General features: G+C 49.3%; 1 protein-coding gene across 5 annotated transcripts; it reads left to right on the forward strand.

Moving 5' to 3' along the window:
- The first annotated feature begins 1,387 nt into the window (after positions 1 to 1,387).
- Positions 1,388 to 10,297, forward strand: Gdpd2 (glycerophosphodiester phosphodiesterase domain containing 2). Of its 5 annotated transcripts, none has more exons than XM_052733506.1 (16): positions 1,388 to 1,742; positions 3,473 to 3,586; positions 3,804 to 3,907; positions 4,197 to 4,290; positions 4,488 to 4,547; positions 4,797 to 4,895; positions 5,072 to 5,165; positions 5,317 to 5,462; positions 5,590 to 5,672; positions 5,784 to 5,934; positions 7,740 to 7,961; positions 8,168 to 8,316; positions 8,918 to 9,065; positions 9,201 to 9,283; positions 9,450 to 9,553; positions 9,643 to 10,297. In XM_052733506.1, exons 2-16 carry the CDS (start codon positions 3,482 to 3,484, stop codon positions 9,693 to 9,695), a joined length of 1,695 nt encoding a protein of 564 aa, XP_052589466.1. In that variant the 5' UTR covers positions 1,388 to 1,742; positions 3,473 to 3,481; the 3' UTR covers positions 9,696 to 10,297. The 5 variants fall into 5 exon arrangements, with proteins under 5 accessions (XP_052589466.1, XP_052589476.1, XP_052589485.1 ...); XM_052733525.1 differs by having other exon boundaries at positions 1,391 to 1,742; positions 9,528 to 9,553; XM_052733534.1 differs by having other exon boundaries at positions 1,629 to 1,742; positions 3,402 to 3,586.
- Positions 10,298 to 17,474: the final 7,177 nt, after the last annotated feature.

A 17,474-nucleotide genomic window follows, 5' to 3' on the forward strand; every position in this document is an offset into this window, starting at 1 on the left:
ACCTTGAACATATGGGCCTTTGAGGGAACACTGAAGATCTAACACACGATAGTAACGAGGTACAGAGAAGTAGTTACATAGAGTTATAATATTCGTGAGGAACAGGACCTAGTGTACATTTACTATATGACTCTTCCTAAGGCCCTGCAATCTGATTAATGAGTGTGGCACCACGCTGCTCTTCAGTTACGGAACAAAACTACCGGCCCCTTGCTCTCTCCCTTGAAAAGGGAGAGGAGGAATAAGGCTTACTTTTTACCATACACCAGATTTCTCATCTCCAATTAAAAGCTTGGGGGGGGGGGTGCAGCCTTGCAGTACCACATACAGGCTAGATTTGAAGAAGCCTTTTGGGAGTTTGCAAGCCTTGAGACTCATCAATGCATATTGAATCCTGGTCTGCCCCCACCGTCACCCCCTCCACTCCTAAAAAGCCCACAAACCATCCCCACATACAGGAAAGGCAAGAGTCTAGAATCCAACACAACCCAAGCAAAGGAAATTGAAAAGCAACTGGCCAAGAATGACTCCCGGTGGAGGACTAGGGGACCCGCTGGCCCTCCCTGGCTTCCTGCCAGCAAGCAGCCTTGCTTCTCTTTGCATTTTAATTCTGAGAGAATTAGGGAATCTCTGTCATTGCCAACTAGAGCCTGTGGATACAATGGGAAAGCTGAGAGGGAGGGGACCAGCTCCTGGCAGAAGAGAGCCAGTCTCCCTCACTGGTTGAAACTGAGTGGGGGGAGGGGGAGGGGAAGCCAGCTTATCTGTCACAAGTCATCCTTTCCCAACAACACCCCCGAGAGTGCTAATGCACAAATCCCAAGTCACTGCATCGGCCACAATTCAAGAGCTGTCTGTCAGCCCCTCCAAGCTCACAGGCAACTCTGCTTTATGCTAAGCTGACCACAACTTGCTAGGCCACCTCCTGTTGATGCTGGAGTAACTGTTTATTTTGTACATGTTCATCTTCCAAAAGCCTGGTACCCCAGTATACTATACACTCCTGAAGCGATTCTTGAAATGATTCAATGTTCAGGTAAACAAGGCAGCAAGACTGATATCCTGAATGAGCATCTCATGTGCAGTGGAGTGAGGGCTGTTGAATACATCCACAGGGACCCCCTAGTCCAGAAATAGGGCAACTTGTTGCCCAGAGTTCATAAGGTCACTTTAAGAGCATCTCACAGCTGGACCTCGCAGAAGTGCAAATAGCCCAAGAGGAAAAGGGAAGCTAATGATTGGCAGTTGTACTCCTAGGAAGCTTGAGACTTCCTCATATGCTCAGGAGTTTCCAGGGGACTGGCAGGGCCCCTTCTCCTCACTGCCAAGTTGCAAAGTTGCGTGGTCACCTCCCCCAGCTCCCCTCCCGCCTATGCTATGCCCTCAGCCCTCGCCTCCTAGAACCAGGACAAAGCCCTCTGGCAGTGACTGGGAGGGAAACAGGAGGAGGGACAGAGGAATGGGAAAGGCTGCACAAAGGAATTCCTCACACCAAGCCCCCTGGCCGCCAGCTCCAGCGAGGAAAGAACCGACCTCCTTTCCCGCTCACTCGCACCCATCTTCGGCTGGGCTCCGGCCATAGAGCTTCTTCAGGCCTTCCGAGAGGACCCACACTTCTTCCTGTAGGTGGCAACAGTGACACCTGTTTGATCAGTGAGGCTGAGCCAGGGACTGCCAGAGGGAGGAGGCAGACTACTCGGAGAGGAGCTGGGAAGCAGAGCTGCGCACCCCCTGAGTACAAGGTGTGAAGGGCTCGGGGAAGGCTGGGTGTGGCGACCGGTGGGAGCCGGGAAGTGAGGGCCTGCTCAACCCGGCAGGGATGGAGTCCAGGGGGTCAGGCAGCACCCCTCTCAAATTCCTTGCTCTGGGTCTTTCAGACTGGCCAGATCTTGGCCCCATCTTCCAGGCAGCTCTGGAGGGAGGTAGGACTCTGGAAGTCTGGGGTGCAGGGGTATATAATGGTGCTCAGGACAGGCTACGTACGGCAGCCCAGTTCCGAGATGGGAAGAAGCAGGGGCTTCGCTTTGGGTTGACTACAGTCTGAAAAGGGACACACAAGGTAAAGATTTCCTCCTTCCCCAGGCCCCACCCCTCCACCCCCTAGACAGACCCTCCTTTCCCAAGGGGAACTTTGAGTGAGGGGGCAGTTTCAAGAACACACACCCCTTTCCTCCTTGCAGGAGCCCTGCCACTGTGCACCCCTGAAGACGCTACAGCGTGAACAAGGGGGCCCAGTCCCTTTGTACAGAACAGTTATGGGAGAGAGAAAGAGACAGAGAGATTGATTATCCAGGGGCTCCTTCACATTTTCAGTCATTTTGAGACCCATTTGTGCTGGCAGCCCCTAGTCCACTAGTGTCCACACATGTCCATAGGGTGACAAATCACACACAATCAACCTGCTTACATCGGAGGTTCAGTAGTAGACTTCTCACCTGCTTCAAACCGTCCACCTACTCATGTAGAAGCACAGGCACATGTCCAGCCCAGTGTGTGGATCAGCTTGGTCTCAGCCATACTCAGAAGCACAAGGTACAGGAATACCCTGCTCCAAGACAAGTCCCCTGCCGCCGCCGCCACCACCACCACCACCACCCTACACACACGCACATGCAGGCACACACGCATGCACCTTTGCCCTGTGTGTGTATTGTACTTTCATTAAGGATAACTCCGAGGGTGGGGCCCCTGGGAGGGGGAAGGTGAGAGCTGGGTTTCTATTTGGGGTGGAGGGTGATTGTTCATGACAACTGCGCAGGAAAGGACAAGGCTAGTGTAGGGGGACTTGGATTTTCTGGACTGTCCAGACAGGAAAGGGGCTCCTTTAGAAGCCTGGGGGTGAGGGATCCAGGCAACCAGCTCCCCTCCACTCTTCTTAGCAGTGCCCCCAACCCCTGGGAAGTGGACACAGAGAATCTTTTAGTCAGGGCTTTGTGGTTTGTACAATCTCCGTATCCATAGCAACTAGTCCACTTGCTGTGCCTCCCTTAGCCTGGGGTCAGAACTGGAACCTCTGCTTCAGGTTACTCCTGCTTCCTGGGTTGGAAGACAGCAGCGATTGGGCTGCCTCAAGCTCAGTCAAGTCTGCCTTAACTTGCTGAACTGAATTTGCCCCACCCTGGGGGCAATTTCTCCTAAGTTACTCTGGGCAAGCACTCCACCCCCAGATCTGGATATCATTAAATAGGAAGGAACTAGAGAGACTAGGTACACAGTATGCCTGCAAAAAGGTTGGGCAACTTCCTTCCCAGGTATCAAAAACCAGGGGCAATGGAAGAATCCAGAAACGGTCCCTCTTTTCCAGGCTTGGGGCCAGTCACCTTATCAAATCCAGAGCTCTGGGTCTGGCCTGTGATAACTAACCCTCTTGCTAAGTCCAGGCTTCTCCCTACCTGCCCCAGGCTCCTCAGGTACACGGGAAGGGAGGCTGAGATCTGTCCTCTATCAGATTTCCCTGATGGCCTTCCCCCAGGTCTTCGCCATGACTGAGTCACCCGGCTGCTGCTCCATCTGGACCCGCCGCCTCCAGTGCCTGTATAGCTGCCACTGGAGGAAATATCCTAAACAGAGGAGGCAAACCAGCAAGGTGGAGTAGGGATGGGGGGCGGGCCTCAAGTTAGAAAACAAAAAAAAGGCTGCTTGGAGGGAATGCGGGGACTGTATTCATAGGCAGCTGGGAGGAAGGGGTTTTCGCTCCCTCAAATACAAGAAGAGCAGCTCAGTGCAGGGCAGGAAGCTGAGCTGCCGTGCCTCTGAGCATGAAATGGGGATCGGCTGAGAGCTTCTCTCCTGCTCCTTCGCAGTGTGACTGCGTCTGGTTTGGCCTGCTCTTCCTCACCTTCCTCCTGTCCCTGGGCTGGCTGTACATCGGGCTCATCCTTCTCAATGATCTACACAACTTCAACGAGTATGTCATGTACCACCCACCCCTTCCTCCGCATACCAGCCAACCTACTTCCTACCCCGTGCTCAGCCTCCCTTATCGGTCATCTCCAGCTCTACATGGCCCCTGATTCCCAGCATTCCTAACCACCTTAGAAAATTCCAAGAGACCTTCCCAGTCCCTGGAGACCTTGGCCCTATGAAGGAAGCATTTCCCCTCCCATCTAGTTATCTTCCTGGATCTAGCCACCTCAACTCTCAACTCTCTTCAGGTCACCTCCTCCCTTTGAACACCTTCCTTTACGCTCCTACAGATTCCTGTTCCGCCACTGGGGTCACTGGATGGACTGGTCCCTGGTACTCCTGCTGGTCACCTCTCTACTGGTCACATATGCATCCTTGCTATTGGTTGGTCCAGGGATATCTGGCCTAACTCCCACATAAGCCCTTCATTCCTGCTCAGGTCTACCGTCTGGTTCTCATTCTAGCCACTGAGGGGGGGACGATAATTCTTGGGTGGGAAGGAGATGCCAGCCTACAAATCCCCACTCAACAAACTTGCCTTCTCCTGGAGCCTCCTAAGTGCCCCTACCCTCTGTTCCCAGCTCCTGGGCCTGCTCCTGCAGCTCTGTGGACATCCTCTGCATCTTCACAGTCTCCACAAGGTACAATGAAGTGGAAACGAGGGAGAAGGGATGCCGGGTCCAACACTATGATGGCCATTTGCTTGAGGAGTTCACTTTTCTATCCCTGGATTCCAGGCCAGGACCTGAAACCCAGCACATACTGAGTGGAAGGATAGTGGATGTGTTCAGGAAGGGGAAGAATCCTGTGGCAACAGAATGAGGAGGTAGCACCAGTAACCATGAGCCTTGGCTCACAAGGAAGGCTCATTCGTTCCTCCCTTGTCCCAGGTGCTACTGCTCCTCATTATGCTTCTGGTGGCCACTGGCCTGGTGGGACTGGATATCCAATGGCGGCAGGAGTGGTATAGTTTACGACTGTCACTGCAGGTGAGTGGCTGATCTCCACTGTCTAGGTGGATGCCTTGGCCCGTGGCCAGTTCTGGAACATGACATTGCCCCTGGTCCTATGAGACTGCAGGTCTCTCTGAACTCCAAAAGTTCATCCCTAAGCGGGGAGGGAGACAATAGGAAGAAGAACCTTCCTCATCAGCTGTTATCCACAGGCAACAGCCCCGTTCCTTCACATCGGAGCAGTTGCTGGAATCACCTTCCTGGCCTGGCCTGTGGCTGATACCTTCTACCGTATCCACCCAAGAGGTGCCAACATCAGCCCATACTCACCCTCACTGGTCACCAGTGTCTCCTCCCACTGCTCATTCAGTTTCTTGTACCTGAGCTCTGCTCTCTGCCCCTAGAGCTCCACCTCTCTTGTGGCCTTGCCCCAAAGCCTGTCCTCCACTTTCTACAGGCCCCAAGGTTCTACTACTGTGCGTATTTTTTGGAGTCACCCTGGTCATCTACTTGGCCCCCATATTCATCTCCTCCCCCTGCATCATGGAACTCAGAGACTTACCCCCCAAGCCTGGGCTGGTGGGACACCGAGGGGCCCCCATGGTGAGTGACAGGCAGAAACCTGGGCGAGTAAGGGAGAATCTGCTCATCTAGGCTTCAGCCACCAGGCCTGTGGGTTCCCAGGCCCCCCACCCTTCCCTGCTACATCCTCACCAACTCCCTTTCCCAGCTGGCCCCGGAGAATACCCTGATGTCCCTGCGGAAGACAGCTGAATGTGGAGCTGCTGTGTTTGAGACAGATGTGATGGTCAGGTGATGGAGGGTGGGGCCCAGGGGGTTGGCAGGCTGAGGGACACAGTGGAGGCATTCAGAAAAAGATGGTAGCCCCAGAGCTTGATCCCCTGACACTCATTGTACCCTCAGCTCTGACGGAGTCCCCTTTCTCATGCATGATGAGCGGCTGAGCAGGACTACCGATGTAGCCTCTGTGTTTCCAGAGCGAATGTCAGCTCACAGCAGTGACTTTTCCTGGGCTGAACTGCAGAGACTCAATGCTGGAGCCTGGTTCCTAGAGGTGAGGGCTCTGGCTAAGAAGAGGCCACCACCTCGGTGGCACTCAGGGCAGAGTTCATTCCAGCAATATGGACTTGCTGCACCCTGTGCTGGTCAGTAAGAACAGTCTCTGCCCTCACGTCACTCCCACATAATAAGAAGGAGAGCCTGAACAAAAGACAATTGGAATCGGAAATAGAGCAATAAAAATACTTCTCCTGGGCTGACGGGAGTGAGCTGCACTGTGTCGCAAAGCAAGAATGGGAAACTAGTTCTGCAGTGCTAGGATGGGCCCCAGGGCCTTGACTAGGCAAACACCTCACCACTGATATACACATCAAAGCCTTGCTTGGGACGTGGAGTTCTAGTTTGAAGGAAGAGCATGGGTAAGGGCCAGAAATACAAGTAGGTTTCTAGAAAACAAAAAGTAGCTCAATGGAACTGGTAGATTCAATTCATGGGAGTGGTGGGAGGCAGGGCTTGAGCTTAAGGAATTTTGAAGGTTGGACATTGAAGTGTTGACTTTGATCCTCTAGGCAGTGAAAAGTGTTTAAAAGGATACTTCAATTTTACAGTACCTCTTTTCCTGATTGCAAAAGTAATATTTGTTCATTGTAAAAAATATCAGAAAAATAATTTATGAATTGGAATCTCCCATAATCCAACCATCTAAAATATTCACTGATATTCACTGTGTGTACATATGTTTTTTCAAAAAGATAAGATCACAACACAGACTTGCAGCTTTCTTTTTCTCTTATAAGTTTAAGTCTATATCTGATGGCATATTAGAGTAATTAAGAACCAAGAATGTCTATATTTGAACTTTGACTCTGGCACTCAATAGCAATGGTGACTCTGGCCAATGATCCCTAGCCAATCTGTGTCTCAGTTTCCTATTTGTACCGCAGGAATAACTGTGGTACTTCCCTTCTAGGGCTCTCAGACAGATTGTCAGTTCAGAAAGTCCCCTGCACATAGCAGACACTCACTGTCATCCAGATTTATCTATGTCAGGACTGGAGGCCATTCGTTGATAATAAGGGAAGGCAGGCAGAATGGCAAAGGCTTGGAACAACCCCAGGGAGGAATGGGAGAATAGGCCTATCAAGAGCAAGGGAAAGGTTTGTCAAGCCATAGTGAGCAAAACCAGGAAATACAACACTAAGAGTCGCCATGCTGGGGGCTGCCTGAGACAGTGTGCAGCCCCCAGTCCTAAAGGTGGAGGAGGCAGACTGCTGTAAAACGGAACCAGAGTTTAGAGGGTGTACGAAAGGTGGAAACGAGTCTCTTGAGAGCGCTGTGGAAAGTAATTCAAGCTGAGGCTGGACTATATAGATGGGGATGTAGCTGCAACAAGAAAGGAACCAAAGGACCAGGAGGAAAGCAAAGGCTCAAGGTCACCAGGGTCTCTATGAGACTGAAGAGATGATGTAGTAGGAGAAAAGAAATTACATACTGGAGGGGTAGGAGGCTGTGGCCGTAGGGTAAGATTAGATGGAAGAAAGCAACACTTTGGAGAAAGAAAGACCTTGGCTAGAGGTGGGCAGAATCAGGGCCCACTTGGTAAGACTGAGAGCAGCTAGCTGGGTATGGTGGCTCATGTCTTTAGTGCCAGAACTTGAGAAGTAGAGGCAGCTCACTGTGAGTTCAAAGCCAGCATGCTTTATATAGCTACATAACAAATTCCAGGCCAACCGGGACTGCATAGTGAGACCCTGTCTCAAAAATGACTAAATGAATCAACAAACAAACAAACAAATAGCAAGTACTGGGAGAAAAGCTGGAGGCTTCTTGTGGTGTTGAAATCATTTCCCTCTCTTATAGAGACAGCCGTTCTGGGGGGCCAAAGAGCTGTCAGGCTCTGACCGGCGGGAGGCTGAGAATCAGACAGTACCAGCATTAGAGGAACTACTGAAAGCAGCAGCAGCCCTCAACCTCTCCATCATGTTTGACTTGCGCCGACCCCCAAGAAACCACACATACTATGAGACTTTTGTGAATCAGACGCTGGAGGCTGTGTTGAATGCAGGCGTGCCCCAAGCCATGGTGATGTTGTCCGGGGCTCCCAAAGTCCCCCTTTCGCCCCCATTCCCAACCTACCTTCCTTAGGCCATGATGATTTCAAGGCTGGCTCCTGCCCTCACCCTCCTACCCCAGATCACATACTCCATTCTGTGGCCAAACATCTCTGTGCCTGTCCCTGGAATCCCGAGAACTTCCTCAGTTGCAGACTCATCTTCCCTGAACCACAGGTTCTTTGGCTGCCGGATGAAGATCGTGCTTATGTGCAGCATCGGGCTCCCAGAATGCGCCAGATATATGGCCATCAGGATGACAACGGGACAGAGACGCTCCAGTTTCTCAACCTACCCTATCAAGACCTTCCGGTGTTGGATATCAAGTGAGTGCCAGAGGAGAGGAACCCCGAGGTTGACTGTCAGGAAAGAACCAATGCAGGGGGTGCAAAAGCTATTCATTCATTCCCACAATGGATGCCTAGGGGATGATTGCCATATATCATGCAGCATTTATTGTAGGCTTAAAGAAAGACATGTGAATAAGATGGGAAAGCTCCTGGCTTTCATGGAACTTAGGAACTAGCAAAAGATGTAGACAAGAAATCACCTAAAATACATTTATGTTGGGTAGTGTTATTAATAACCCATGGTGCAGTAGTGACTGGGGTTTGGGGTAAGGAGCCAGGAAAGCCACATTAGGAAGCACTGAAAAGGTGATGCTCCAGCTGAGTGCCAGATGACTGTAAGGAGCTAACCATGGGGAAACCAGAAGAAGCACAGAGAGAATAAAGAGCAAGAAAGGGGAAGAGGAAGCTGGAGAGGTAGACAGGGACCAAACTGGATAGGGCTCTGGAGGACGTGAGAAAGATGTTCGTGATTACTCTACATCACAGAGATCTGTATAAGAGGATGGATCCAGGGCAGAGATTCTGGCATGAGCTGGGCAGATTCTGGATGTTCCTCATTTCTTTCCCATTTCCTCAGGGCACTGCACCACAGCAATGTCTCCGTGAACCTATTCGTAGTGAACAAGCCCTGGCTCTTTTCCCTGCTCTGGTGTGCAGGGGTAGATTCAGTCACCACCAACGACTGCCAGCTGCTGCAGCACATGCGTTACCCCCTCTGGCTTCTTGTAAGGGCTCTAGAACTGTCACTGTTCATTTCCCATCTCTGGTTCTCCTTAAACCTGTCCTCTTCCACACTGATTTACCCCCATATGCCACTCTTGGGGGCTCTGGCCACTGATGGACCTTTTCTATTCCCATAGCACCCTCAAACTTACTTAATGATATGGATCATCACCAACTGTGCCTCCATTCTACTGCTTTCGTGTATCTTCCTCCTCCTAGGGTGAGTGGTTTTGCCGTGGTCCCCTGGGTCGTTACTTTCCCAAGGCCCCAGGTAATAAGGCCGATTCTGACTCACATATGCTGCCTGGGATTGGGATTTGGTCCAGTCCGATTGATTTTTAAGCTTTCCTTATACCAATAAATTGTCTTGACTCTGGGGAAAGCAGTTTGGAGACTCCCTGGGTTGTAAGGTCGTCTTGCTGCAAGTTGGTGGAACTCGCAATAGAAAGACTTTCTCTCCATAGGAGATGTGCTAAGAGAAACAGAGCTGGTAAGAATGCCCCTTCCCTTCTCATTTTCTCCTCCTAATTCCCCCTTGCTTCACTCCCTGCATGACGCACCTCTTCTCCACTTCCCTAGGCTTAGAAACAGCCGTGCTGCTAACCAAGATCAACAACGTCATGGCGGAGTGAATACCGAACTCATGCCCCCATCATCTGCAGTCTAATGCCCGTGTGCACTGGCCAAGGGGAAGGAAAGGAGCTGAAGTGGAATGTCCCGGCAGAAAATGTTTGCAGGAGGGGAGCATGGCTTTTGAACTGAGGGCCCTCTGTCCAGATGGTGGGCCTGTCTCGAGCTGCCATGGAATTTGCTGCCTTTGATATTTTGACAAAAATTAGTTGGAAAGACAGTGAGTGACAAGAAGTTACTCCCAAAATGAAATTAAAACAAGGAAGTGAGCGAGATTGCCAAGATAATGCCGTGGGCCTGTGTGCACATGTACTTGGGTAGAAGACGCAGGGTGTGTCAGGGTGGGATAGCTCAGAATGATGACTGGAGGAAATTTGGCAAAATGGCCTTTCCTGGAGTACTTTAAGATGATGAAGACAGTCCCCACTCTATGCCCTTTCTCTCCTCACCCTCTCAATTTAGCTTCTTTCCTGCCTACAGGTTGGGAGCTAAAAAGCTCATTTAGCAACACAATTCTGTGCCTACGGTGGCTTTTTGTTGTGAGCAATGAATGGTTCCTGTATCTTGCCTGTTAATCTGGTATTCAATGAATTTTTAATTGTCATTTGGTCACAGTCTAATCATTTCAGTGCTGGGGCTGGAAGGATGTGCATTCCATCTGGAACTGAATGTAAAATGACATTGAGAGGTCATCATCATGGGGAGATTTGCGGGCGGGAGTGGAAAGGACTGATACCTCCCCAACGGGCTGAAGAGAGCGGCTGTGGCCTCTGTCCAGGGTGGCCCAGAAGCTTTGTGCAGGGTTGCATTGTAGCTCCACCTTGTGGTCACTGGCCCCGAGAGGGCTGGATCCCTCGCCACTGTGACGTACTTGCTGAATACCACCAGTTTTCCTGCGTGTTTGGGGACTTGTGTCCTTGACTTCAGACTTTGAGGGCAAGATCTGATTTCCACTTTTCTTTTTTCTTTCTTCTTTTCTGGGATGTGCACAGGGTCTGGTTCTAGCTAGCCTTCCCCTTGAGGAGCAAATTCCTCAATATGTTGCTGCTTGTAAGGCTAGAAGCTGAGTGTAGAGTTGCCCTGGCGATGGTGAGTCAGATAAAAAAGAATTGGAAAGCTCCGACAAAAACTAGGACAAGTAGGGGCTCTGTCAGGCTGGCCCTGCCATCCTCCATTACACTGCCATTCGTCCTGGTTTGTGTCTCTACTCAAAGGCCACTCAAATTAAGAATTTGGTCTGGGCAGGAAAAGGTCCTCGATTCCTTCTCTACTGCCAGATCAGGACCTGGAGCAGCACTAGCATCTCGGGCCAAGACCCCACCATCCCTGTCCTCCACACCTTGGTTACCAGTAGCCATGGGAACTACAATTCCCAGTATGCCTCTGGGCACTCACTGTCTCCCGTGGATGGAGGCGAGTTTGAATTTGCGGTAGGGCGCATGGCACACACACACACACACACACACACACACACACACACACACACACACACACACTCTTTCTTTCTTTCTTTCCTCGCCGCCCCCCTCACTCTCATAGGCCTCCACGCCGACACACCTGGCCCAGGCAGGCGTGGCTGGATTGGTTGTGGGGACAGCAGTGCAGACTCCATGTTGCCTTAAACTCAGCAGATTACAATGTTTCAAACCACATTCCCTTATCTTTCCTTCCTCCCGATCCTGCTCCTCTGTCTAGCCGGCCACCGAGTACTGCACGTTGTCACCCTTGGGCAGGTACTTGCTTCCCAACTCATACACTTTTTTCTGCCCTTGTCAGTTAGTTTCCCAGACTCTCAGCCCCGCAGCTTCTTCTCCCCCCCACCTTCCTTTCCCTTCCCTTTCCTTCTCCTTTCCCTCCCCTCCCCTCCCCTTCCTTCCCCTTCCCTTCCCTCCCCCCCTTCCCTCCTGACTCCATACCATCAACCCCCAGCCTCACAGCTCTAACCTCACAACTCCCCAGCTCTGGGCTGAAGTCCTCTAACCTCAGTGTCCAGATTCCCAGAGGGCCAGCACCAACTCAGACCGTGCTCCTAGCTCCTAACTTCACATGCTGAGTTCTGAGCCTCTGCAAACTCTTCTTCCTAAGAGGACCAGACAGCTGTAGGCACTGGACCTCTGTGAGACCGGGAACTGGAGACTAAGACTGACCAAAATTTGAGGGCCGAAGGCCAGGCGGAGCTGCTCATTGGGTTTTGAGTGCAATTGCTTGTTATTTTTAGCTACTGACTCACAGCTTCTGGCATCTGGGTTTGGGGCTAGCAGGCTGGGTTAGGGGGCTATTAATAGAGTCAAGGCACAGCCCCGACCCAGTTCAATTTGGAGACATGGGGAGCAAGGAGCTTCCCCTACCATCCTGCTTTGTGGAGCTGCAGTGGACAGAGGTGGTGACTGGGACAAAAGCTCTCTGGCTTCAAGGTACCTCAACCTAGTATCACTCAAGGGGTAGCCTGTGAGCACACTCCTGGGTACAGCTCTCCCCATGCTTGCCATTGGGGGCTCTACCACAGTGACATTGTTGTACTAGCTGAGAGGGCAGAGGTGAGTCTCAACGGAGAAGTTGTTGTGGCATAGCCTTGGCCTGCCTGGGCCTATTCCTGGATTAGACAAGATACTAGCTTACTAGAAGGGAGAACGGTGAATTTCTGGTCCTCAGAGATCTCATGAAAATAGGGGGCTTCAGCATGATCCTAGGAAAGATGCTGGCGCAGAGCCAAGAAGCTTCCAAGTTCCGAATCTAGCACCCGCCCATTCTTGGTGTTTCTTTCCCTCTTTTTGGGCTCTGTTCCTACTCAAAAGGGTCTGCAGACCTCATGAGCTCTCTTTCAGGTCTCCACAGAGAAACCTAATTCAAAAAGCCACTGAAAAACGTGTCCCCGCTGAGGTATGAATAACCCTTTATATTTTGTCATTCCCATGGAGTCTTTATTTTAATGGGCTGAAGTAGGAGTTTCCTGAGGCACACATTGAGAATGGTGGGCAAATCTTGATACTTTCACTGGACTAATCACCAAAATTATCCCCACCCACTCTCAATTTTCTAGAATTCCCGTTGGCTAAGAACAGCAATCTTCGTCCTCCACCCCTTACAAACCGGAAACGTCTGCTTTCAGCAACCTGCTCATCTGGCCCCTAGATGAAACCGTGTGGGGGCCAAGAGAGATTGTCTCTCCACACACGGGGACTGAGGTCACCTGCTAAAGCTCTATTTTCAAGAATGAGCTCAGATTATGAGACAGCAGTGAACAGTGCCGCCCCATCTCAGTTTATTTGCTGAGGGCGCTGGAGAGGCGGTAGAAGGAGAGAAAAATGGTCTCTGTGCTCACAAATCCCCCAACTGCTCAATCTCTGAGTCTGAGCTCAGGCTGCCTGGTCGCTTAGCAACCACAGCCGCCTGCCAGTGTTTGGGGGCTGCGTCAGGCCGGTAGGGGGCGCCTGTCTCCCTGGGGCCTCTGGCAGGAACAGAGGCAGTTGGCAGATTTCCTTGTTAAGTGTTACTGACCTCCTCCCAGGCTCGTCAACCCAGTCTGTTCTAAGTGTCAGAGTGCCTGTGGAGTAGGGAGAAACATACTGAATCTAACGGGATTTTACACAGATTCATTAGAAATGCAGAGAAGGATGGGGCTGGAAAGACGGCTCAGAAGCAATTAACGATCTTCCAGAGGACTCAAGTTTTCTTCCCAGACACCATAACTGGGTAGCTCACAACCCACCTGTCACTCCTGCTCTAGGGTATCTGACACCCTCTTCTAGTCCCTGAGGCCAGCCACACATATGTAGCATATATTTGCATAAATGCACAAACATACACATAAATAATGCCCCCCCCCCCCGCCTTTTATTAAAGAGAGACTGGCAAGATGGCTCAAGCAGGTAAAGGTACTTGCTGTCAAGCCTGAAGACCCTAGTTCAATCCCTGGAACACATGCAGTAAGAGAGAACCAATTCCCAAAAGTTGGCCTCTAATCTAAACACGCGCGCGCGCGCACACACACACACACACACACACACACACACACACACACACACACACACATACACGCATGAGGGGCTAGAGAGATGGCTCAGTGGTTTAAAATACCTGTTGTTCTTGCAGAAAACCCAAGTTTGGTTCCCAACATGGACATGGTGGATTATACCCATCCAGTTCCAGGCATCCACTGCCTTCTTCTGAACTATATGGGCACCAGGTATGCATGAGCCTATGGGGACTATTCTTATTCAAACCACCACATTCCACTCCCTGCCCCCATAGGATTGTAGCCATACCATAATGCAAAAAATGCACTCAGTCCAATTTCAAGAATCAAGAGTCTAGCACAGTCTCAACATGATTTAAAAGTCCAAAGTCTCTTCTGAGACTCAAAGCAATCTCTTAACTGTAACCCCTTATAAAATCAAAACCAAAAAGCAGATCACATACTTCCAACATACAATGGCATAGAATATATGTTCCCATTCCAAAATGGGGGAAAGAGAGCATAGTGAGGAAATACTGGACTAAAACAAGACTGAAATCCAGCAGGGCAAACTCCAAACTGTGCATCTCCATGTCTAATGTCAAGTGCTCTTCAGATCTCCTTTCAGCTTTGTTGACTGCAACACAGTTCTTTCTCTTGAGCTGGCTCCACTCCCTGTTAGTGGCTCTCTTCAGCAGGTATCCCATGGCTCTGGCATCTCCAACATCTTGGGGTCTTCAAGGCAATCCAGGCTTCACCTTCACAGCTTCACACAATGGCCTTTCTGGAGCTCCATGCAGGGCAGGGACATCCCCCACACACACTTGGCCTCAGTGGCTTTCCTTAATCATAGAGGGAGATTCCATAACCCCTTTCTTCTATCCTTGACTCTAAAGCTGAAGCTGCCAAGTTCTGCTGCTTGCTGGGGATGGAGCTTGCCCCTCTTGTTCAACTACATGTGCATCATCTTTCTGTTTTCAGTGGCTTTTTTTTTCCGTGCTTAAGCTTTTCTTTACTTTTCACGAGTTGAAAGCTTAGCTAGGTGGGGTCTTGCCCTGAGGTCACCACTCCCTTTATTGCATTTAGCATCAAGCTTTTCTTTAATCTTTTTATCTTCTTCTTCTTCTTCTTCTTCTTCTTCTTCTTCTTCTTTTTTTTTTTTTTTTTGGTTTTTCGAGACAGGGTTTCTCTGTGTAGCTTTGCGTCTTTCCTGGATCTCTCGCTGTAGACCAGGCTGGCCTCGAACTCACAGAGATCCGCCTGCCTCTGCCTCCCGAGTGCTGGGATTAAAGGCATACGCCACCACCGCCTGGCTATCTTTTTATCTTCTTGAGCACAGGACTTACCTCCATTACACTTCCTGGTGTTCCTTTTCTCCTCAAACTGTACATTTCATATTTTTCCTTTCTTAGTTTGTTCCTTTTCATTGTAGATCTGCATAAGAGAGACCACTAATAACCATGTGACACAGTCAATATTAGACTACCTAGTATTGGATTAGAAATCTCCTCTGCCAACGCCATTAGTTCAAAACTCTTCAATTTAGCCTCAGGCAGATTTTTTGGACAAGGACAGAAAGCAGCCACATTCTTTGCAAAATTTTTACAAGAACAATCTCTAGACCACTTACGAATATTCTTCTCTATGAAACCTCTTGAGCCCAGCCATCATAGTCTATATTGTTCTCAGCAACACTGTCTTCCACGATCCTACTAGTATAGCCCATTAAGCCTTAAAACATCAAGTGTTTTCCTAATACAAAGTCCCAATGTCCACATTCCACCAGCAAGCAACATGGTCAAGCCTGTCACAGCAATACCCTGCTCCCTGGTACCAACTTCTGTCATTGTTCTATTTCTATGAAGAGACACTGTGACCATGGCAACTCTTTCTTGTAAAGGAATGCATTTAATTAGGGCTTGTTTAAAGTTCCAGAAATTTAGTCCATTGTCATCATGGTAGGGAGCATGACAGCACACAGGCAGACATGGTGCTGGCCAAGGAGCTGAGAGTTCTACATCAGAATCTGCACACAGCAGAAAGAAAGAAAGCCATCAGACCTGGCTTGGACCCTTGAAACCACAAAGCCCACCCCCAATGACACACTTCCTCCAACAAGGTCATACCTACTCCAACAATGCCATACCTTCTAATCCCTCTAAAATATTGCCACTCCCTAATGACCAAACATTCAAATATATGAGCCTGTGAGGGCCATTCCTATTCAAACCACCACAGATGTCTTTGCAGTAATTGCATATGTATGATCTTGTGGTTTTCTAAGTTACATTATTTAAAGGATGTACTCTACAAGGTTTAAAGGTGAAGCAAAGCTTAAAATTTTAAGTAAAGCTATAAAGAAAATGGAGATATGATTCAGTGATTAAGAGCATTGGTTGCTCTTTTAGAGGACCTGGGTTGTACTCACATGATAACTCACAACTGTCTATAATGCCAGCTAGAGGATCCAACACCCATTTCTGGCCTCTGCAGGTACTGCATACACATGACACAGCCATATGTGGGAGCAAAATACCCACACCCATCAACAAAGGTAATTTTTTGAAAGTTAAAAAAACGAATGAGTCAGTTTACTTAGTTTAAATAATTTACTTTTGTAAATGAAATTGTCAGGTGATTTTTGTGACATGCATTGTTTTGTTTTAGAGAGGAGAAAGGAGTGGCTACTATGGCAAAACTCAAGGCTACAAGGCTGAAACTATGCACTTAAGTAAGCAAAGTTCATTTTCAACATTTTTCAAAATATTATTTAGTTTATTCTATGTAGATGAATATTTTGCCTGCCTGTATGTGTGTGTGTACCTTGTGGGTGCAAGAACCTGCAGAGGTCAGAAGAGGCATTGGATCCCCTGAAACTGGAGTCCCATGCTGTTGTGAGCCCCCATGTGGGTGCTGATAACTGAACCTGGGTTCTCTTCAAGAGCAGCAAGTGCTTTTATCCACTGAGCCATCTCTCTCCAGCCTGTCTTTTTTTTAAGATTTCTGTTCTCTCTCTCTCTCTCTCTCTCTCTCTCTCTCTCTCTCTCTCTCTCTCTCTCTCTCTCTCTCTCTCTCGTGTATATACACCATATGTATACCCACAGAATATGGGTACACACAGAGGCCAGAAAAGAGCATCAGATCTCCTTGGACTGGAGTTACAGGCAGTTGTGAGTCATCAGGAACTGAACTTGGGTCCTCTGGAAGAGCAACAAGTGCTCTTAACCATTTGGCCATCTCTCCAGCCCCTTCATTGTTTTTAACATCCTTATTTAGGGTGTCTTTAAAAAAAAAACAAACAAAAAAACCCACCATGTTGCTGTTTGGTTTTGATATTTACTCTTTTGGGTGCCCGCCACCCACCTCCCAAATAAATCACACACGGAGGCTTATTCTTACTTATCAATGTCTGGCCTTAGCTTGGCCTGTTGCTTGCCAGCTTTAACTTTAAATTAACTTTCTACCTTTTGCCTCTGGGCTTATATCTTTTTCTATTTCTGTATCCCTTTCTTTCTTACTCTGTTACTGGTTGTGTAGCTGGGTGGCTGGCCTCTGATGTCCTCCTCCTTCTCTGGCTACTTCCTTGATCTTCCTTTCCTACCCGGATTTCTCCTTCTATATATTTTCTCTGCCTGCCAGCCCTACCTATTCTTTCTCCTGCCTTGCTATTGGCCAGTTAAAGAACCAGCAGATGTTTCAGACAGGCAAAGTAACAGAGTTAACTTCATAGAGTTAAACAAATGCAACATAAACAAAAGTAACCTTAGAATAGTATTCTACCACACCACCACATTCTCTCTGTAGGCAATTTTGGCTTTGTCAGTTT

Source organism: Peromyscus californicus, unplaced genomic scaffold, assembly GCF_007827085.1.
Source record: "Peromyscus californicus insignis strain IS unplaced genomic scaffold, ASM782708v3 Scaffold_10__1_contigs__length_136768540, whole genome shotgun sequence".
NCBI lineage: Eukaryota > Metazoa > Chordata > Mammalia > Rodentia > Cricetidae > Peromyscus > Peromyscus californicus.

Bases quoted from the DNA above. Each gene is read 5' to 3' on its own strand.
- Gdpd2 (XM_052733534.1), top strand. From the start codon at position 3,458: ATGGCCTTCCCCCAGGTCTTCGCCATGACTGAGTCACCCGGCTGCTGC. The intron at 5,673-5,783 runs GTGATGGAGGGT...TTGTACCCTCAG, and splicing joins GAGACAGATGTGATGGTCAG to CTCTGACGGAGTCCCCTTTC. The intron at 8,317-8,917 runs GTGAGTGCCAGA...CCATTTCCTCAG, and splicing joins CTTCCGGTGTTGGATATCAA to GGCACTGCACCACAGCAATG.